The sequence below is a fragment of the Anastrepha ludens genome, chromosome 4 (genome assembly GCF_028408465.1).
Source record: "Anastrepha ludens isolate Willacy chromosome 4, idAnaLude1.1, whole genome shotgun sequence".
Taxonomy (NCBI): domain Eukaryota; kingdom Metazoa; phylum Arthropoda; class Insecta; order Diptera; family Tephritidae; genus Anastrepha; species Anastrepha ludens.
In genome coordinates, this window is record NC_071500.1 from 26,838,906 (window position 1) to 26,862,019 (window position 23,114).

At 38.2% G+C, this 23,114-nt stretch overlaps 1 protein-coding gene across 1 annotated transcript in view; it reads right to left on the reverse strand.

Moving 5' to 3' along the window:
• The window catches only part of LOC128861189 (cyclin-dependent kinase 14), a 209,155-nt gene that overhangs the window by 12,665 nt on the left and 173,376 nt on the right, over positions 1-23,114 (reverse strand). Inside the window, exons 8-9 of the mRNA XM_054099140.1 lie at positions 20,005-20,217; positions 16,556-16,735 (exon numbers count right to left, since the gene is read on the reverse strand). Of these exons, the coding sequence (XP_053955115.1) occupies positions 16,556-16,735; positions 20,005-20,217 (393 nt within the window). The remainder of the gene's footprint in view (positions 1-16,555; positions 16,736-20,004; positions 20,218-23,114) is intronic.

The window sequence follows — 23,114 nt, forward strand, 5'->3', positions numbered from 1 at the left end:
AGACTTCGTCGCCAAGTACTGTCGTTCACTCCGGTGGACGAGCGTCTCGCAACAATCCGCATCAAAGCAAGATTTTTTAACATCTCGCTAATTTGCGCCCACGCCCCGACGGAAGAGAAGGACGATGCGACCAAGGATTCTTTCTATGAGCGCTTGGAACGTTCCTATGAGCGCTGCCCCCGCCACGACATAAAAATCGTGCTTGGCGACTTCAACGCCAGGGTGGGCAAGGAGGGAATTTTTGGTCCCACAGTCGGAAAATTCAGCCTGCACAACGAAACATCCGGTAACGGACAGAGGCTGATCGACTTCGCCGGGGCCCGAAACATGGTAGTCTGCAGCACCAGATTCCAGCATAAGAAGATTCACCAAGCTACCTGGCTGTCTCCAGATCGAAAAACGCGAAACCAGATCGATCATGTTGTGATAGATGGAAGACACGCTTCTAGTGTATTAGATGTACGTACGATCCGAGGACCCAACATCGACTCGGATCATTACCTTGTTGCAGCCAAACTGCGCACACGCCTCTGTGCAGCAAAAAACGTACATCTACCTACGCAAAGAATGTTCGACACCGAAAAGCTGCAATCACAACAGACAGCCAGAAGATTCGCCACTCGACTCTCACTCCTGCTCTCGGAGAGCACTGCCCAACACACCGGCATGCATGAGCAATGGAGCAACATTTCTCGTTCCCTACGTACCGCCGCCGAAGAAGAAATCGGATTCCGGCGAGCCCGAAAAAACAATTGGTACGACGAGGAATGTCATGCTGCCGCCGAAAGAAAAGATGCCGCCTATAGAGCCACGCTGCGATCGGGCGCAACGCGAGCCATGTGGGATCGCTACAGAGAGCTAAAAAAGGAAGAGAGACGTATTATCCGACAGAAGAAACGAGAGGCCGAAATACGTGAGTGCGAGGAGCTTGAGATGCTGGCCAATAGGAACAACGCCCGAAAATTTTACCAGAAAGTTCGGCGGCTTACAGAAGGTTTTAAGACCGGGGCGTTGTCCTGTAAGAACAAAGACGGCGATCTGGTGACTGACGTACAGAGCAATCTTAAATTATGGAGGGAACACTTCTCGAACCTGTTAAACGGTGACAGCTGCGCATGTCATAGAGAATGTGAAGATCCCGATACCCCAATCGTTTACGACGGAATTGTCGTTCCGTTACCCGACCATGACGAGGTGAGAATAGCAATATCACGGCTAAAGAACAACAAAGCCGCGGGCGCCGACGGACTGCCGGCTGAGCTATTCAAACATGGCGGCGAGGAGCTGGTAAGGTGCATGCATCAGCTCCTATGCAGAATATGGTCGGATGAAAGCATGCCTGCCGATTGGAATTTAAGTGTGCTCTGTCCAATCCATAAGAAGGGCGATCCTGCAATTTGTGCCAATTACCGCGGGATTAGTCTTCTAAATATCGCCTATAAGGTTCTAGCGAGCGTATTGTGTGAAAGGCTGAAGCCCACCGTCAACCAACTGATTGGACCTTATCAGTGTGGCTTCAGACCTGGAAAGTCTACCATCGACCAAATATTCACAATACGCCAAATCTTGGAAAAGACCCATGAAAGGAGAATCGACACACACCATCTTTTCGTCGACTTCAAAGCTGCATTCGACAGTACGGAAAGGAGTTACCTGTATGCCGCTATGTCTGAATTTGGTATCCCCGCAAAACTAATACGGCTATGTAAGATGGCGTTGCTCAACACCAGCAGCGCCGTCAGAATTGGGAAGGACCTCTCCGAGCCGTTTGATACCAAACGAGGTTTCAGACAGGGTGACTCGCTGTCGTGTGACTTCTTTAACCTGATGTTGGAGAGCATCGTACGAGCCGCAGAACTTAATCGCTCAGGCACAATATTTTATAAGAGCGTACAATTGCTGGCGTATGCCGATGATATTGACATCATCGGCCTTAACAACCGCGCTGTTAGTTCTGCCTTCTCCAAACTGGATAAAGAGGCAAAGCGAATGGGTCTGGTGGTGAACGAGGACAAAACCTCAAACAAACAGTCGGCGCATTCGCGTATCGGCACTCACGTCACTGTTGACAGTTATAATTTTGAGGTCGTAAAAGACTTCGTGTATTTAGGAACCAGCATTAACACCGATAACAATGTCAGCCTTGAAATCCAACGTAGAATCTCTCTTGCCAACAAGTGCTACTTTGGACTAAGTAGGCAATTGAGCAGTAAAGTCCTCTCTCGACGAACAAAATTAACACTCTACAAGACTCTCATCATGCCCGTCCTAACGTATGGCGCAGAAGCTTGGACGATGACAACATCCGATGAAGCGACGCTTGGAGTGTTCGAGAGAAAGATTCTGCGTAAGATTTTTGGACCTTTGCACGTTGGCAACGGCGAATATCGCAGACGATGGAACGATGAGCTGTATGAGCTTTACGACGACATAGGCATAGCGCAGCGAATAAAGATCCAGCGGCTTCGTTGGCTGGGTCATGTCGTCCGAATGGATACAAACGCTCCGGCTTTGAAAGTATTCGATGCGGTACCAGCTGGTGGTAGCAGAGGAAGAGGAAGGCCTCCTCTGCGTTGGAAAGATCAGGTGGAGAAGGACTTGGCTTCACTTGGTGTGTCCAATTGGCGCCGGTTAGCACGAGAAAGAAACGACTGGCGCGCTTTGTTAATCTCGGCCAAAATCGCGTAAGCGGTTATCGCGCCAATTAAGAAGAAGAACTTGAAATTTTAACGGTATATTTACATAATATTCAGTTATGAAATGCGGTTGGATTTTTCTATATATTACATAGTTTTGTTTACTAAAAATTAAAATATTTTCAAACGAAATTTTTTTAAGCAGAAAACGCACAAAATATTACAAATATACATAAAAAATATTTCCCAAACAAGGCAAAATGCTCGTTTTTTTAAGAGAGGCTTTACTACAGCAAAAATTCAAGAAAATATTAAGCTGTTCAGAATATAGTCCAAAAATTGTAAAAAACGGCGAAAAATGTATACTTTGAAAATTTTTAATATTGTAGATATGGTGATGTTTTTCCAGATATTACAGGCAGTTAGTAGGTGTTTAATCTCTTTTAATTGTGAGCTTTTTCAATGGAGAAAATAAATCATTTCATCGCTAGTAGCAAAGAAATGCCACTACTTTTAGAAGACAATTTTTTTTCAGTCATCAGCTACAATTGAAAACGTAATCATAACGAGTTCCGAAAAAAATTGATGACCTTTTCTAAAATGGGGCGATACTTGAAAATATATATTCAGTATCAGGGTAAACTAAAAATTAAAAATTTCGAATAACATCTTTTCATATTTTGGCCATCATTAACAATTTTTGAACCAGAACAGCACATCGGCAAAAAGTATATAAAACAATAATCTGGAACCAGGATAGTCAAGCAACTACCACTAGAGTCGATGAGATATCAACAAGCTTCTTTCCAACACCTAAAAAGAAAATCACAAATTTTCAACCCATAAGCACCGCAATCGAAGACGAATTAACGCCCATCGCATACAAAGAGCTTCAGCTGCTTCGTGAGGCAAATGATGGCTACAGGGTAAATTCCCATTTATATAAAATTCAACATTTAATATTCATCATATGTACATATAATATGTATGTATGTCATGGTTGTGAAGTTATCTCGCAAAACAATAAGCTTCTCTTCACTTCACCCGTACGAACAACTCATCTAACAGCCCTTTCCTTTGGTCTGACATCAAGAATTCGCACGTTTTTGGAATCTACCGTTTGATGGCATTAACAATGCCAACTATTGGTCAACCTAATCTTTTCAGACTCGGAATTACTTCGACTCCTTTTTGCGTCAGCTGTATGAAGAATGAGGTGGAATCATTTCAGCACCTGCTCCTTAGCTGCCCCGCTCTCGCGAGACTAAGAGTTAAACATCTTGGTTCTCACTTCTTATCTGTGCCTGCTGATATAGTAGGTCTTGATATCAAAAATGTGACGAGTTTCATCAGCAGCATAAAACGGCTAACACAGCCGCAAATTAGTCACCGTTCATAGTCCACAAATACTCAACTCCACCCCTCTTCTTTTAAAAAAAAATAAATAATTGGCGCGTACACTTCTGTTAGGTGTTTGGCCGAGCTCCTCCTCCTATTTGTGGTGTGCGTCTTGATGTTGTTCCACAAATGGAGGGACCTACAGTTTCAAGCCGACTCCGAACGGCAGATATTTTTATGAGGAGCTTTTTCATGGCAGAAATACACTCGGAGGTTTGCCATTGCCTGCCGAGGGGCGACCGCTATTAGAAAAATGTTTTTATTAATTTTGCCTTCACCGAGATTCGAACTAACGACCTCTCGGTGAATTCCGAATGGTAATCACGCACCAACCCATTCGGCTACGGCGGCCGCCTATCGTTTTCCTTCACCTCTTTTTCCCCCCTTACTTAGGTAGTACAAAGGATGAACCAAACTGTGTTCGTCCAAGTGGGCCTTCTCTTTGGGCAACCATTACAACCTAACCTAACCTAATTTTTTCAGAACTTGGAAAGCTACTAGTACAACCAAAAGTATGATAACAACAACAAACTGACTGCCATTTATTAATATTGGGGTTTTTTAAGTTCACCTACACCTTCAAGTTAAGTTTAAAATAAACAGAATAACTATTATCTGAAAAGCAACCGAGGTCGGCAACAAAACACTTGCACATATCTACATAACTGCCACCGTAACCTAACCTGTCCTAAGGCACATCTTTTTTCTGGATGAACCACAACTATCTTCCTCCGGATTTCTCGATCCGCCACCTAATCGCCACCAGTTTTTCACATTCCTCCCTTTGAGATCGTCGATAACTGCATCTACCCATATTTCCTTTGGTCTGACCTTAGTTCATTTCCCATACGATTGTTTCTTCAAGGCTCGTTTGGTGCTCTTTGTTCTCGCATTCTGTTTACGTATTCAAGCCCACATATTCGCTGGGTTTTTATGTATTTTAAGGACACATCACCTCCAGCAAATCGTAAGAGGCGTCTAAAATCCATACCTCAGCCTCTTAGTTATGAGCGAAACAGGTGCAGAAATGGCTTGGTGATGATGGGAATACTATCGTCAATGAAGCGTCTACTGAAATTTTTTGAGAAAGTTGTGCACAGAGCCCAAGAAATACTCCAAATCCATGAAGAGGGCACAATAGATCTTTCAGGTCGCAATACAAAGTCCCCTCATAATAATAATAATATCCTCAAGCGCATGGAAAGAATTTGCAAATTGTGCATTCAATGAAAATCCAATCAGTTGATAAAAAAAAACATTTGTAAATATAAAATAACTTTTTTTTTAATATTTTCTTAATCTGGCGGCCGCCGTAGTCGAATGGGTTTGTGTGTGAGTACCATTCGGAATGCAGAGAGAGAACGTAGGTTCGAATCTCGTTGAAACACCAAAATTAAGAAAAACATTTTTCTAATAGCGGTCGCCCCTCGGCAGGCAATGGCAAACTTCCGAATGTATTTCTGCCATGAAAAAGCTCCTCATAAAAATATCTGCCGTTCGGAGTCGGCTTGAAACTGTAGGTCCCTCCATTTGTGGAACAACATCAAGACGTACGCCACGAATAGGAGGAGGAGCTCGGCCAAATACCCAAAAAGGATGTACGTACCAATAATTTTTTTTTTAGTTATTTCTCGAATGTTGTGACAGTCGAGCTGCACTGAAAGCCGTTGCTAACCCACGCTGCTCTTCGAAATTAGTCGGTGAATGTAAGACAATACTGAACAGTGTTGCAAAACACAACAAAGTTAGGCTTATTTAGGTGCCTGGACTTTGTGGTATTACAGGGAACGAATTAACTGATAAACTGGGTAATGAAGGCTCTGCAAGTATGCCACTAGGCACTGAACGCTTTCTAGGTGTCAATCGGTGTCGGCAACGATTCAACTATGGATTGACGACTTCATGAGTTCTACACAATAAAGCGCGTTGGTCTGGGTTGAACTCGTGCAGAGTACCCAAGTGCTTTGTGAAAGAACCAAACAGGAAAATAGCGAACTTTCTTCTAAAACTGAGCAGAAAGTACCTGAGAGTACTGGTGGGTGTAATCACAGGGCACAACGTAAGCATATGGTCAGCACGTGGTCAGCATATGGCTACAAGGGGGGTCGTTGACAGTCCGATATGCCTATCCTGTCTTGAGAATGACGACACTGCAGAGCATTTTCTCTGTGGCTGTCCGGTGTTTTCCAGAATCAGACTTAGGATATTGGGTTGCGATATACTAAGTATGGATAAAGTTCATACTCTTCCTTTCCCGGATCTCTTAAGATTCATCAATGAATCCAAGAGATTTGTGGAAGAGTGACCTCAAGCTAATAATATCCGTATTACCACCCACTTTTTATCTTTTTTATCTCTATTCTTTATACTGAATTCTATCCGGGTGTAGTACAATGGTCTCGTGACTGAGTGCTTGGACTAGTCCAACCCCCCACAAATCTGATCAAATCTAATTCCTCGAATGTTTTAAGTGATATTTAAACTACTGCATGCCAAAATTTCAGAAATAAGTTCTTAATCCCAAAAATAAGTTTTTAAGAGCTAAAACTTGGAAAAACTTAATGCAATCCGTGCGGGGCTACCTCCTCCAACCTCTCTCTCCAACTTTTGTTTAAATTTGATTTTTCACTAAGTAGGTTTTGAGTTTAGCGGCTGAGTGTATTTGTGTGTGTAAACTACATAATATGATTTCATAATATTTACACAACTGCTTGCAAGCTTAATATCAATTGAGGTAATTAATGAGATATTTCCATGGACTCGTATGTATGTATGTGTAATATGTGTGAATGCATTAGACACACTCGATATCAATAACTGTATGCACGTATGTATGTATGTGTGTATAGACATAAGTCTGATTTATTAGTAAATTGGTTTGTACTGTGACATTAATTCCGCTTTGGACGAGAAAGCCGCACACCTACACCACTACATACCAAATATATGTATGTAGATGAAACCGTACCTTCCCACAGCCATTCATTCAACTCCTCTTTAATTATTTTGCTATATATTCAAAAGTACTAAAACGAGTTAGGTTGAATGTGAATATGGAATATGGTCAATCGCATAAAATATAGTACAAGTATATTCACCGTTAGATGCGTAAATATGCAATGGTTATTATTACTGCACTGGTAGAAACTATATTCGTTTGAATGCTTAATGGAGCAACAGAAATTTCTGGATGCCATATAATGAAATAGTTAATGGATTCGCAGTAAATTGAATGAGTGACTGAATGAGTTTTAGAAAGCGAAGTAATTCGTTATTCATTTAATTTTAGGCTCACTAATGTTATTTTAATTAAATGTCTAGTGAATATACATACATACAATGCGCTCCCGTTATTTGTTACACAACTTTAGCTAAGCTTAATTTAAAAAATGTGAAAGAGCAAAGCAGGAACTTTAATAGAAACTAAGTTCTAATGATTTTGTTTTGGTATCATATACTTTTGGTTTTGTGAAAATGTCTGATTTTGCCGAATAATCGTCATTTGCGCGAAGTGTTGATTTTCCTCTTTCATTCGAAAAAAACAACGGCTGAAGCGCATCGAGAGCTACAAAAAGTTTATGGAGATGCTGCTTTAAGTGAAATAACGTGCCGAGATTGGTTTCGTCGCTACAAAGACGGTGATTTTAATGTTGACGACCGTCAGTGTGAAGGAAGGCCAAAAACCTTCGAAGACGCTGAATTGGAGGCATTGCGCAATGAGGATCCGTGTCAAACGCAAGAAGAGCTTGCTTCAGTATTAGGAGTTACCCGCCAATCTATTTCCAAGTGATTGCATGCTTTGGGAATGATTCAGAAACAGGGGACACGGGTTGCTTATTAGTTAAAACCAAGGGATGTTCAACGTTGTTTTTTCGCCTGTGAACAACTGCTCTAGCGGCAAAAAAGGAAGGGTTTTCTTCATCGTGACGAGTTATTTATTATGAACTGTTAAAACCAAGCGAAACCATCACTGGGGACTGGTATCGACTTCAATTGATACGATTGAGCCGAGCATTGCGTGAGAAGCGGCCGCAATACGCGGAGAGGCATGAAGAAGTGATTCTACAGCATGACAACGCTCGGCCTCACGTTGCCAAATCCGTTAAAACCTACCTGGAAACACTGAAATGGGAAATCTTACCCCACTCGCCATATTATCCAGATATTGTGCCGTCCGATTATCACCTGATATTTTCGCTTTAATTAACATATGAATGGCATACCCAAAGAATGAAGGCTCGAATAGTGTTCGAATTTTTCTATTTTGAAATTTAGCGTAATCGCACTCAGACTACCGCGGGCATTTCTCTTGGACCTGCAATCGATTTTTCGGTCAAGTGAAATTTTATTTGTAAAGGGTGTTTTTTTAGAGGTTAGGTTTTCAAGTTGGCACTACTTTTTTCGTAGATGGTATTTTTGACAGCTGTCACTTGATTTATGCTCAGTTTGGTTTGCCATTTCATAATGAATGGACTTACGCCTGAACAACGTTTGCAAATCGTGCAAATTTATTACGAAAATAATGGTTCGGTTCGCGCGACGCATCACAAGAAAATTTTGTTCAGCGATGAAGCTCACTTTTGGTTGAATGGGTATGTCAATAAGCAAAATTGTCGCATTTGGAGTGAACATAATCCACAAGCCATTGCTGAGACGCCGTTACATCCTCAAAAAGTCACTGTTTGGTGTGCTCTATGGGCAGAGGCAATCATTGGTCCATAATTCTTTAAGGGGGGAAGCTGGTCTAGAATTTTGAAAAAATCGAAAAATTTTTTTTTGTCTTAAAAGGTGCTTTAGGGTCTTAGAAATAATATACCAAATGAGGGATGCCAGCAAAAATGTCTAAATGCCCAAATTTTTCATTCGACGGCAGTGCCTCGCAGGTATGCCCCGAACGCTACTTACAACTTTAAACGCGTTTTTCTCGAAATCACTTTTTTTAAACTGGCCGAAGACATAACTCGAACAAATCTTTACTGATTCTTACGAAATTTTGACAATACATTCGAAATACCTTTCTCCGGAGACGTACGTAGGATTTTTTATTTATATTACATAGTTTTTTTTTTAATCAACAATTTTATGTCGTTCTTTATAGTGAAAATTGTAACTTTTTGTTCAAACGTGCACCATTTCGCGAAAAAACAAAATATCGAAAAAATCCTACGTACGTCTCTTTCTGTTGTTATATAGAAACTAAAAAATTTTTATTTTTTGATCCAGGACAAAAATTAAGGAGTTAACGTCTTCGGCAATGGACCCACTAGAAAAAAAGGCGCCTTAGGAGAACTGCTGGACAGCGGCCATTTTGAAATTAATTCAGACGAAAAATTTTGTATTTGTACCATGAAAGCTATATTATTAAACCTATTTCACAGATTTTCGATTGATTCCTTTGTTGAGTCAAAATAAATTCATAAAATATGCCCATTTTTTGCGCTCTAGACCAGCTTCCCCCCTTAAAAATGAAGCCGGCCATAATGTTACAGTCAATGGAGAGCGCTATAGAGCCATGATTAATGACTTTTTCGTGATTGAATTGGACGATGTTGATGTGGACGACCTTTGGTTCCAACAAGGCGGCGCAAACATGCCATACAGCCAACGCAACAAACGATTTATTGAAGGAAACTTTTGGTGAGCGCATTATCTCGCGCCGTGGACCTGTGGCGTGGCCTTCAAGATCGTGCGATATAACAACGCTGGACTATTTCTTGTGGGTCTATGTGAAGTCGCTTGTCTACGCTGATAAGCCCGAGACAATTGACGTCTTGGAGGGAATATTCGGCGCGTTATTGCTGACATACTGCAAAAAGTGGTCGAAAATTGGGCCTCTCGGCTGGAATTTATTCGAGCCAGCTGCGGCGGCCACTTGCCCGAAATCATTTTTAAAACATAATGGCAAACCCTTATCTTTATAATAAAGCTAAATTCTTGGCCATAACATTAAATTATATACGTTTTATTTCATCTTGAAAACCTAACCTCTAAAAAAAAACACCCTTTAGGTATTTTCAAACTTATAATCAGTCAAGAAGTACGGGTGGATTATCCGAGAAATTGCACATATATACACACACGGGCAAACTTATTCACACAACAACTAATTTTTTACTTTAAAATTAGATTAGATTCATGGGGGTTGGAGGAGTCCAAGCACTCAGCCAGGAGACCATTGTACCACACCCCTATATGTAGAATTCAGTAAAAAGAATAGAGATAGGGAAGATAAAATGTGGGTGGTAAGACGGAAAAATTAGTTTGAGGTCACTCTTCCACAAATCCCTTGGATTCATTGATGCTTCTTAAGAGATCCGGGAAAGGAAGAGTATGAACCTTATCCATACCCAGTATATCGCAACTCAATATCCTAAGTCTGATTCTGGAAAACGTCGGACAGCTACAGAGAAAATGCTCTGCAGTGTTGTCATTCTCAAGACAGGATAGGCATATCGTGCTGTCGGCGACCACCATGGCCGCATGGTCTTTACTTTTTACAAGGTGGCGCAAAATTAATCACCCTATCGGAAGATTTAAAATTCCTGCAAATGGCATCGTGTATCAATCATATTTGATGCTTCTAAACTACACAGCAAGGAATGAAATGCGTGAGGATCAAAATAAAAATTTTCATCACTCAAAATCAGTTATTTGATTTAATAAAAAATGTATTTCAAAAATAAAATTACGACTAATTTTGGCCACCTTGTAAAAATACTTGAGCCTTTTCACTTTTTCGGTCAGGAATCTGGAATTTCTTTATTCCACATACCAACTTGGTCAATTAATTTCATGCCCAATCATGGCATGCTTGTATATTTATTGCAAAAATTCAAATTATCTTACATCATTTTTTTATTTCTGGTTGTAAACTACCTACTTATTGTCTTATAAATAAATAAACCCCATAATTAAAACGTACAATGGAAGCCTTAAGTAAAGTAAGATTTAATTCATTTGCTAAATACCAAAAAACATGGGCATGTACTTACACACGCATACATACATACATATGTACGAGTGCATGCTTGTTTTCTCATAAAGTAACATGGAAGAAATTGTGTAGATAACGAAAAAGCAGAGAATCAACAAACCGGCGCAAAAGAGTTTGCACATCATTGCCAATGGACGTATGTGAATGTATGGAAGTGCGCATTAGCAGTTGGAAGCGCAAGCAGGCAAAGTGCACTGGCAAGCAACGAGTCAACGAAGCATTAAATGCAAATTGGAAAATGTAAGTTCATACAAAAAACACCGAATGGGGAAATCGTTACGACTATTACAAACACTTTTTCAAGCACTTGAATGAATAATAACAACAGTAATAACAACACAACGCCTGTTAAACACACGATATTGCACATGAAAATAGACTAGGAACTACGTTACTCCATTCCACGTTCGCCCATTTTAGTGGTACGTTGCATTGGCCACTGGATAGCTTTGAATCGTTTGAATGGAGTTTTTCGCCTCCAAAATATGTGTAAAGCCCTTTGTTGTGCGGCACAAAAACGCACATGTAATGCGAGTGAGCGCTACTAAGCAAAACTGCTAACCATGGCCTGCCCTAAAAACTGTGAGTTTACCAGCGAAGTTGGAGTGAGAAAGGAAAAACGCCATATAACATAGACACATCGCTTGGCGCTGTTAGCATAAAAACCCAAATTCAAGCGCATTGCATACACCCATCCTAAAATGACTGTGCATCCGCAACAAAAAACACAAGAAAAAAAAAACAACAAAAACAAGTAAACACAGTGTTGCTGCTGCCTTGGTTTTGTGGCACCATTATTGCCAGCATTGCATTACATACAATAGTTTTGCGAATGATGCTATCGGCTACACCGCATGTTTTATGAGTGTTTGCGACAGTTTGCAAATTCGCGTTGCATTCCGCTATTGGTATTTGCGATTGTTTTGCGACGACAACAAGGACTCGGGAGCAATTGCCGTGCTACAATGCAATATCCCATATAGCTGGCGAGGCTGAGCGTAAGTGTGTGCATATAGAAAGTGGGACACTCAGTTGATAAGCGGTGATAAGCAATACTGCGCAGTCGTGACTTTAGATGTGAAAAACGCCTTCAACTCAGCAGACTGGGGGCACCTTCTGAAGGCACTTAAAAAGCTATCTGTTCCGGCATACATATATAATATTGTCAGAAACTATCTGAGCGATCGAGTTTTAGAATACGACACAGAAGGTGGAATAAAAAAGTATAAGATTACAGCAGGTGTGCCACAGGGCTCAGTGCTAGGCCCCACGCTTTGGAATATTATGTATGATGAAGTGTTCCGACTCCCATTTCCAACAGATGTACACATCGTTGGCTTTGCGGATGACATAGCTCTCGTAATTGTAGCTAAACTGGTGAGCGATATCGAAGTCAAAGCAAACACTGCAATTGCTACCGTAACAAACTGGCTGGATAGCGTAGGTTTATCCATTGCAGCGGAGAAAACGGAAGCGGTCCTCATCAGTACCCGCAAGAAACCAGAGATAGCCTCTTTCAGCATAGGCACACATAAATTTAAATCGTCTCGTCAGCTCAAATATCTGGGTGTTATAATTGACGACCGGCTCAGTTTTGGCCCACATGCGGAATATATAACCCACAAAGCATCAAGAATGTTCAGTGCGCTCTCTAGAATGCTCCCGAATGTGGGTGGGCCGAGAAGCAGCAAACGCAGGCTATTATCTAGCGTCATCGCATGCACCCTGCTATATGCAGCACCAGTATGGGCAAAATCCATGAAGGTAAAAGCATATAGAAGACCGTACGAAGTCATGTACAGACTTTGCGCACTGAGGGTGATAAGCGCATATAAAACCACCTCTGACGAAGCGGCAACGGTGATCGCAGGCATGATTCCGATAGATATATTGGCGGAAGAAAGAGCGAGAGTGTTCGTGCAGAAAGAACAGGACCACAGTAACATATCCGCGATCATAAAAAGAGAGAAGGCTACATCCATGCTGAAATGGCAGGAGCGTTGGGAAAACGCGACAAAGGGAAGGTGGACTTATACACTAATCCCAAAAATCGAAAAATGGCTAAATAGAAGCTATGGTGAGCCTAATTTCCAGCTAACGCAATTTTTGACAGGCCATGGTTGCTACCAGAAGTATCTACATCGCCTTAGGATACGTGATTCGCCTTTATGTCGAATATGCCATGAAGAGGAAGATGCAAGACATGTATTTTTTGTATGCCCGCGATTTGTGACTATCAGAGAGGATTTAGCTTCACTATCAGATGATCCGATAGTACCAGAAAACATAGTGGACATCATGATGTCTTCAAAGTATGCGTGGGATAAGATCTCGGCCGCAATTAGCCAAATAATTTATGCATTAAAGCTCGCAGACATATCCGAGGTCAGCGGCAGATAAACAGACGAAACTTGACAAAGGAACGAACTCTTAAGTCGACGTGTGACAAGTATGGTGGGAGGGGGTGGACAGGCCCAACTGGGGTGGTTTGCTTCGGTAACAAACAAAACTGGGGGAGGATTAAAGTACATGCAACTTTTGACGGACTGCATGTGAAGTGTAACTGACGTAGAGCCTAGAGTTCAACCGCCTTCCCGACGATTTACTTAACGGTAGTACCGGGAGGGGATCGGTACATGGACGGTAGGAGGTTTAGTTTGGGTTAAAGTCCTACACTGACGGGGTACAGGCTTTCGATGCTTCCTCCTCGTAAAAAAAAAAAAAAAAAAAAAAAAAACACTCAGTTGATATGTACGAGTACGAGTATGGCGAGCACAACTGTGTGGCGCTGTTGATGCTGGCTTGCAGATTGGCGCTACAAATGTGTTTGCCTTCAGAAGGTTGTGTGGCTGCTTATAAGTACTCTTTTAGTACTTGGTCGGGTCGTTCGTTCGGTCGTTGGGTAATGAAGTGACTTGGTCGATGGATTAACTCATGATTTGTGGTAATGATAAAATGGTGATTTGGTTTTATGGATTATTTGTTTTATGGGAGTGCATTTAAGGGCTCCACAGAGTGAAGCGTCATAATGTATGGTGCTGATTGGCTTTTAATCAGGTTGTTAGGGTGAAGTTGTGCGGAAATCCAAGTGGATGGGTATGGTAAGGTTAAGCAGTGTGCGGCTGAAAACAAAAACGAGGTTGATTAACCTCAAGCAACTTGGGTACAGGTGCATTTTTGTTTATAATAAAACATGGTGAAAATTTTTACTACATTCTGAGCCGTTTTCTTATCGTAAAAATATAATATAACAGTTATTACAACTTCAGATAAATTGTTTGTCACTTTAAAGTGCTCTTTAACTCTTTCGGCATGACAAGGCATGAGTGATTTATTTGAGAATTAAAATTTGAGCTCAAACACTTTGAGCCTAGCTAAAAAATGTGCAAGGAAATACCAACTGGCTTTTAAATACAGTGGACCGAGAGCTTAAAAAGCGCTTGACAGAACGGAAATATTTACCGCCACTATAAAATCGATTTTTATAATTTTAAAATTCTGAGTAAAAAAATTCAAATTTAGGTTGAATTTTTATAATAGTGAGGTAAAAAAGTTACATAATTGGTGAGAGTAGGTTGAACTTTTATAATTTTTTTATAAATTCTGAGTAAAAAAGTTAAAATTTGGGTGAAAATTTGTTGACTTTTTATAATTTTTAAAACTTTTTTTGTTCTGAAAATTCTGAGTACAAAAGTTAAAAACCTGGAAAAAATACCTATGTTATATACGTTTTTTTAATTCTTTGCAGAAAGGGTAAAATTAAGGTGAAAATTTGTTGAATTTTTATAATTTTCTAAATTTTTTCTGAAAGTTCTGAATAAAAAAGTTAAAATTTGTGTTGAATTTTTATAACTTTTTTAATTTTTTCTGAAATTCCTTAGTAAGAAAAGTTAAAATTTTTGTGAAAATTGGTGCAATTTTTATAATTTGTTCTAAAAGCTCTAAATAAAAAGGTTATTTTGTTGAACATTTGATATATTTTTAGCTTTTTAAATTTTTTCTCTAAATACTTAGTAAGAAAAGCTTAAATTTTTGTGAAAATTGATTGAATTTTAATAATTTTTTTGAAAATTTTAAATAAAAAGGTTAAAATATTATTGAAAATTTGTTGAATTTTTAGCTTTTTAAATTTTTTCTGTAAATACTTAGTAAGAAAAGTTTAAATTTTTGTCAAAATTGATTGAATTTTAATAATTTTTTTGAAAATTTTAAGTAAAAAATTAAGATTTTGGTAAAAATTTCTTGAATTTTTATCTTTTTTTAAATTTTCTCTAAAAATTCTATGTAAAAAGGATAAAATTTTGGTGAAAATTTATTGAACTATAATTTTTTAGATTTTTTCTTAAAATTTTGATTAAAAAAGTAAAAATTTGCGCGAAAATTGGTTGAAATTTTTTTTACTTTTTTCTAAAACTTATGTGTGAAAATGATATACTGTTTGTGAAAATTTTTTCAAGTTAAACTTTTACTTTTTTTTTAATTCTTTCTAAAAATTCTTAGTAAAAAAGTTAAAATTTTGGTGAAAATTGGTAGAATTTTTCTAATTTTTTGTAATAGTTCTGAGAAAAAGATGAAAATTTTGGTGATATTTTTTTGAATTTTTACGATTTTTATGTAAAGTTCAAAATTTGAAATTATGGGGTTTTCGTTAATCAATGAGTTATGCTTTTATAAAACAAACCAATGAACACTCAAAAAAGGAATAAAAGGAATTGAAGTTGAAGAAAATGTTGAGCTGCTACGGCTTTTTGCGCGCTGTATTCACACATTTTAGAAGTATGCCTATCCCTGTGTGCGTATCCTTCGCGTATTTACATATGAATCTGTTTGCTGTCTGTAGTAGTCATCAGCAAACAGTCTACTGTATTCGCACATATACAATTACATATGTATGTATGTAGGTGTGTAGGCATTGTAGTGATAAAAAACAGCTTTTTAGCGAGTAAGTTAAGTAAATGTTTAACTTTTTAATTAAATTACTTTGCTTGCAACAACTTTTGCCAAACTTCTTACTATTTCCAAACAGTTTCGTCAACTGTCATTTGTAATGATGAACGTACAGTTTTTGTTATTGACTTTGGCAATTTTCGCTGAAATACTGGAAATTCATAGACGTTGTCGTTTCATTTAACGGTGGCAATGATTATGTCAATTTTAAATTCGACTTGAGTTTACAATGCTCGGTGCAAATAAAAGAGCTAACTGTCACTGACATTGCATATCTATCCGTCTGCTTGTCTGCAGGTGTTCTTTTATTTGTGTTTTTGCAGGTATTTTGTATTTTCCAGAAACTTTTTCATTAAATCCCTTTTAAATGGTGCATGATAGTAGTAGGTTTTGCGCTTGAAAACGCAAACTGATTATCAGATTTTTCAATTCTGTCTCTATGTACATTCGTACTTTTACTTATGTGTTAAAAATCAGAAAATGAGAGTCAAACTATTTAAAATATTCTTCAAGACGTCTTTTAAACAAATACAAAGAGTCACCGAGTACAGTTTTTTTGTCTGAATTTATTACTACTCACCATCGGGTAACTCATAGAGTTTTCTCGGCAACGGCGCGAAGTAGGGATGCTGCAGCGCTTCTTCAGCTCCTATTCTTTGTTCTGGATTTAATTGCAGGAAGGCATTCGCTATCGTTTCACCATCAACGATGTCATAGAGTCTAGGAAAATTGTGACCTAATTTACGGGGTCGATAAAAACCTGCGTGGAATGGAAAATAGATATTAATGATGCTATTGGCAATAACAATAATAATACTAAATATTCATATATCAAAGATAATATACAGCGGGCTTCGAAAAATAAGCATTAACGCCAAATTTTATTTGACATATACAAACTGTTATTCCAATATATTTTTTCTTCATTAAACTCAATTTTAATATTTAATTAAAGATTGTTTTTTTTTTATTTCAATATTTTTTCCGCTCTCATTTTTTACCACTAGGCGTGGCATGACTGCATTGCAGTTATTAATCCAAGTATCGAAATGTGTGTTTTTAAATAATAGGGGTATTCAGACTAAGGTCAGCAAAGCTAAAAGGCGCTATGCTGTAATGCTTTACAACGGCAACTAAGTAATTGCGCATTTTTTTTAGAAAATCAAAGACAATTTTTCATGGAACTAAATAACCTTATTTTGTAATGCATCGCCCATTTTGATCAATGACCTTTTGCCATCTTTCAGGCAGCATCATAATCCCATGTTCATAAAACTTTTGGTTTTTATTAGCAAAACACTGCATCAGGTACCTACGATTTGACATCATGGACATTATTGAAATGTTTACCATTCAAGGAGTTTTATAAAGATCGAAACAAAAAGTAATCAGATGGTGCAAGGTCAGGACTATATGGTGGATGTGGCAAAACATCCCAACCAAGCTCCAATAATTTTTGCCGAGATGTGTGTGGCCTTGCATTGTTATGATGAAATACAATACTTTTTCGATTTGTCAATTCGAGCCGCTTTTCTTCAACTGCATTGTTAATTTCGTTAGTTGTTCAATGTAGACATCAGAATAGATCTTTCGGTTGGGTGGTAAGAGTTCAAAGTAGACATTTCCTTTGTAATCCCACCAAATAGATAAGAAAACCTTCTTTTGATGAATATCAGCTTTTGATGTTGTTTGAGTTGGTTCGCCTGGCCTGCTCCACGATGCTTTTCGCTTGATATTGCTGTGAAAACCCCATTTTTCATCGCCAGTTATCAGTCGTTTTAAAAATGGATCATTTTCATTACGTAGCTGTTAGTGCGTTGCGTTAAATGCGTTTATTTCAGTTCGTGAGGCACCCATGCGTAGAGCTTTTGAACATAGCCAAGTTGTTTTAATTGATTTTCAATGCAGGTATGTGATACATGAAGCTGCTCTGCAATCTCACGTGTTGTATTGGGACGATCCGAATTGATTATTGTTTTGATAAGGGCGCCATCAACGTCAACTGGACGACCAGTGCGTTTTTCACCTTTGAGTTAAAAATCACCTGAACGAAATTTGGCAAACCAATTTTGACACTGCCGTTCTTTTAAGGCCTCGTTACAATAAAAGGCACATAACTTTTTATGAGATTGCGATGCGGGTTTCTCTTCGCAGAAATAAAAAAGCAAAATATGACGAAAATGTTTTTGATTTTTCCATTTTTCAACGAACGCCAAACGAAAATTACGCAACCGATCAAAAAACTTTTTTAACTGATTGACAGCTGATTTGCCAACTAGAAAATGTGATTTACATTTGTACTACGTCTGCAAACCTAAAAATTCAACTGAAGTCATCTATGAGTGCAAAATCCGCAATTACTTAGTTGCCAACCCAATATTTTGTCTTGGCGAAAACTCTTCAATATCAGATAAATCTATAACAGATAAATTTGCAATACAAATCGGTGTTAGATCATGTATTTTGTGTTGACAATTACTTATCTACTTATTCGAATCCTGAAACAGCTTTTCTAGCGAAGGAAAATAAGATAAGAAAGGCAACCCCATATACCCGTACGCTGAGATGATAAAGTAGAAGAAGTTATTACAATCTGAAGGCGCCTTCGATTCGGTACTTCTCTACTCGCTTTGCTTGGGCTCTGCTCTCTCGGAGCAAAATTTTCATGTGAAAGCCGCAACAAAGTTATCGAGCAAGATACGCCACCAGCGCCACGTCGTAAAACTGGTATAACTCTCTATTTTCAATGCTGCCAAATCTATCTTCTGACTATCTTATTGGTAAGACTTATAAGATCGCGTGCATACAAAGCAAATTTTGATGCTTCAACTTTGTGAATGCTCTTTTCATGTTGGCCACAGAGGACAAGGAGGACGAAACGATAGAAAAGGTAAAATTTTCTATATTCATACGTTTTTATATATTAAATTTTATGAATCAATTTCTAAAACAAAAAATTTAAAAATAAAAGAGTCATCAAGGGGGTTACGCGTTTATCGTGGCTCGCAAGTACCTCTCTAATACTTTTGACAACCATCAGGCCCATTCAGATTAAACTTTTTTCAACACTAAACATGATGGATTGCCATTCATTATCCCAGAACTCATGATTATCGGTGAATTGGAAGCTATCTGCGTTGTGGCGCGGGGTAAGTGTCTATTTTAATATTTTAAATTCGAATCTGCACTCAAAATTTGTTGTATTCTTCTCTTCGTAACATTGTGAAGTAAGGTTCACATCTAATTTGGTTAGGGCTCAAGTTTTTATTGACAGCCATCCATCTTCTCTGTCTCGTACACCTGTCGTCGGCTTTGGATCAGTTCTTTAATTTTTCAATATCCATCAGAATTTCTCAAAAAGTTGTGGATGGTATTTTTATTTCGATTTATATTTTAGCGCTTTTTTTGCGAACGGAGAGTCCCGATTTAGTATGAGCTAGAATACTAGCGCCTTCCTCGGCAGATATCTGTGTTCCTTTTGGCATAGTCTCGTAAAAATTTATTTTCGCCTATGAAAATTATTTATTTGCTAATGGAAACTACTCAAAAACGGGTGTATAAAAATATCACGCATTTGCCACAATAAGAAAAAGATCTTAGCGAAAGAGCTTCACTCTTATAACTAAATATTTTCAGCAAGGAACTCAAATTTCTTTGCTTGAACGTAAGGCGACTTGAAGTAAAATACAAAATAATTTAAAACTACCGCTAGTTCCTTCACACATTTAAATACATTTATAAGGCAACTCAAGAAAATATTATGCAGCTATTTTAGACGAAAAATTATGAAGTTGATTCGTCCTTATAGCCATTTTGCTTAGTGTAATAGTAGCCTTTCAAATGTCTGTCAACACATTTTAGTATGAAAAAAATGTATTTAAAAGAATGTCAGGCAAAGTTCAGCACGTAGAAACTTCCTTTGTCCTTCGAATGAAGCAATTTACAAATACTAAGGCATTATACTATTGTACTCTATATACTTGCATATTACCAGTGGAATCAACACATATTTTTTAGTCATTAACTTACCTAACTTATGCGGCTTATAACCAGGGAAATGTGTTACACCCGGCCACGTCTCTTCAGTGGGTGTGCCAAGTAATTTAAATATTTTATCCAGTTGGTCATATGTATCACGTATACCGGGGAATGTTGGCATGCCAGTTACCATTTCCACAAATATACAGCCGACACCCCACATATCCAGCGATGTCGAGTATTCAGTGCTGCCAAGCAGAACATCTGTGGAATTAAAAAGAAAATTATATATGTAAATAGTCGAACATATTCAATGTACATATATGTATACATTTGTATGTATATAACGTTATAAAAGTGGACAAAAGGTGCTAGCAGCACTTCTTTTTTTTCTAAAAGAAAATCTTCTTTACAATCCTCTTAGTTTGTATATGCAGTGGTGAACATAAAAAAAAAAATTAACAGGAAATCTAACTGTGATCGACGTGCCTTTTGCAAGCCACATTAGCTTCCATGTCTAATCTTAGAAAAAAGTTTAAGAAACAGTTAAGGTCGACTGTATGCCAAATATAAGTACTTTTATGGGGGTACCTATCGCAACTTGTAAGCTTCTTGTTATGGACGTAGTAATAAGTTCTGTAAATCAAAGATGAATTAGTGCCAATAGCTGTGAAATTGCTAGGCAAACATGGCCTAGGCTAAATCTACGGCAGTCGAATAATATTATAAAATTAAGTAGACTTCAAATTACGACCTTAGTAGGGGCCCTCACAGGAGGTTGTCTCACAGGAAACCGCGCAAGGAGATTAGGCGTTTACATGCATGATTTCTGTCGTAGCTGTAGGAATGAGGGTGAGTTGGAAACAATTCAACACCTTTTTTGCACATGCCCGACTCTAGCCAGAAGTGGGAACCCATATTTTAGATCCTACTTCTTACCGAATATAGATAATCTACGTACTTTAGGTATCAATAACCTTTTACGCTTTATCAAAAGTTCACGATAGTTTAATATGGAAGGGGAAATGTAGCCCAGCCTCTGCGGCTCACAACGGACACATTTCGTGGTCTAAGTGGCATCGCTCTATCTATGTGCGATGCGGCTGCCAAACCTAACCTAATCTTACCTTACCCAACCTAAGGTCGACTAACGCAACCAGATGTTCTATAACAACTTAAAATAATTTATTTATTTATTAATAAAAATATTAATAAATATTACTTAAATATTAATAATAATTAATACTAAATCTAAAAAATCAAAAAAAGCCATTCAACACCATCAACTACTCAATTTTTTCTTGGGGACACTGAGGCCTCTCCCATTGATGCCTGGTGATTTATTTGTTACCTTCTTTGAATCCAACTTTATTGTCAACAACGATTTTTCGTGCAATGAATTGTCAATTGGATCTGATTTCTCATTTAATTTCAGTTAATTCAGTTCAGTTCCTTCTTCAGATGATATCCTAAATGAAATCTCAAAACTTGAACCCTTCTCCCAACAAGGCAAACAGCGGACACACTATCTTTTTTTTCGTACAAAGTTGTGTCCCTCTTCAATTAAAAATAATATTGAATAAATCACTACCGTCTGATAACTTTATAGACGCTTTGAAATTTTCTTCTATATTCGATTCTGAAACGTGAGAACAAGAATAATGCCTGCAACTAAAGACCAAACATCCTAGATAGTGTCTCTGAACGTTTCGAATGAGTCGTCAGGGATATAAATTTATTATGCACTCACTTGCGTAAAACTACTGTACTTAAAAAATAAGTATACATATTCCTAGTATTTGTTTTCATTATTAATTTGGCGATTCACTTTTTTAACTTCTACGCAATCTTCAAAATGTATTCGGTTAAGTGAGAGCTTACGCAGAAAATTGTGCGCAAAAAGCAAGAAAAGGGTCATTTGGCGAACAATGACAAAGCAAAGTTTAAATTGTCCAAAAAGTACGGTAAGTTATGCGTAAAAAAAAATTGAATGAAACCCACCGACGAGGCCAGGTCACGAAGGCCTGGCAGTGGAAGAAAAAACGGATTTGCGTCGGAAACGAAAGAGAAAGAATGGCGTCATTATTTCGAAAAAAGCTCAACTATTCACTTCGATATGCTGCAAAACAGGCCCCTATGTCGGAAGGATACGTTCAAGAAGTGTGAAAAAGTGAAGGTTTACGATCACGTAAAATTATTGTAGGGCCTAATTGAAATTGTAAAAAAAATAAGAGTGATAAAACACGTACGCGAAAATTACACAGTCAAGATATTCATAAATATGGCTGTGTGATTTGGACGATGAAACATTCGTCAAAGCGGACTTTAAAAGGATTCAGGACGCTGAGTATTTTACTGCCAGGTGACTTTAAGCTAAAAATATTGGACAAGTAGTGCCCTAAAAAATTTTTGGTTTGCTACGCCATCTCCCAATGTGGTATTGGAAAGCCAAGTATTTTTTACCACGGACACTAAAAACCAAGAAATTTATAAGAAAGAGTATTTGCAAAAACGTTTGCTGCTATTCATAAAACAACTTAAAGGCTCAGTTCTGTTCTGGTTCGCTTTAGCATCGTGTCATGGCCGTCTTACCATGAACTGGTATGAAAACCAATATTGCGACCCATTCAAAAATATTGGGCAATTGTTAAAAGAAAAATGCTAAAACTGAAAAATAAAATTAAAAATGAGCAACAGTTTAAAATGAATTGGCTGAGAGCGGCAGATACCGTACCAAAAACTGATATACATCGCCTATTGAGAGAAGGCAAACCTAAATTGCGCCAATTGCGACCATTCTTTATATGGTATGAGCATACAGCTACTTATGCCGTTAAATGCTAGGTCGACGATATACTAAAATAGGCAACACACTTGTACGATTAACTTTTAATTGGTTTCAAAATCATGCGGCACTCCATCAAATATCGCAAGCCATTTTTTTTTTTTTTTAACAGAAAAATAACACAATTCCGTTTTGTATAATTTTAACCAAATAAAAAGCAAGTAAAGCAGTCGAATTATCAATAGAGAAGTACTTCGGAAATAGTTAATTAAAATAAACTTGAAATTAGCTGAGTTCCCTACAGGGTATGTAAACTTTCAACATGCCCAACACTGCGTATGAGTTACCTAAAGAATTTTTATTGCCAAATTACAGT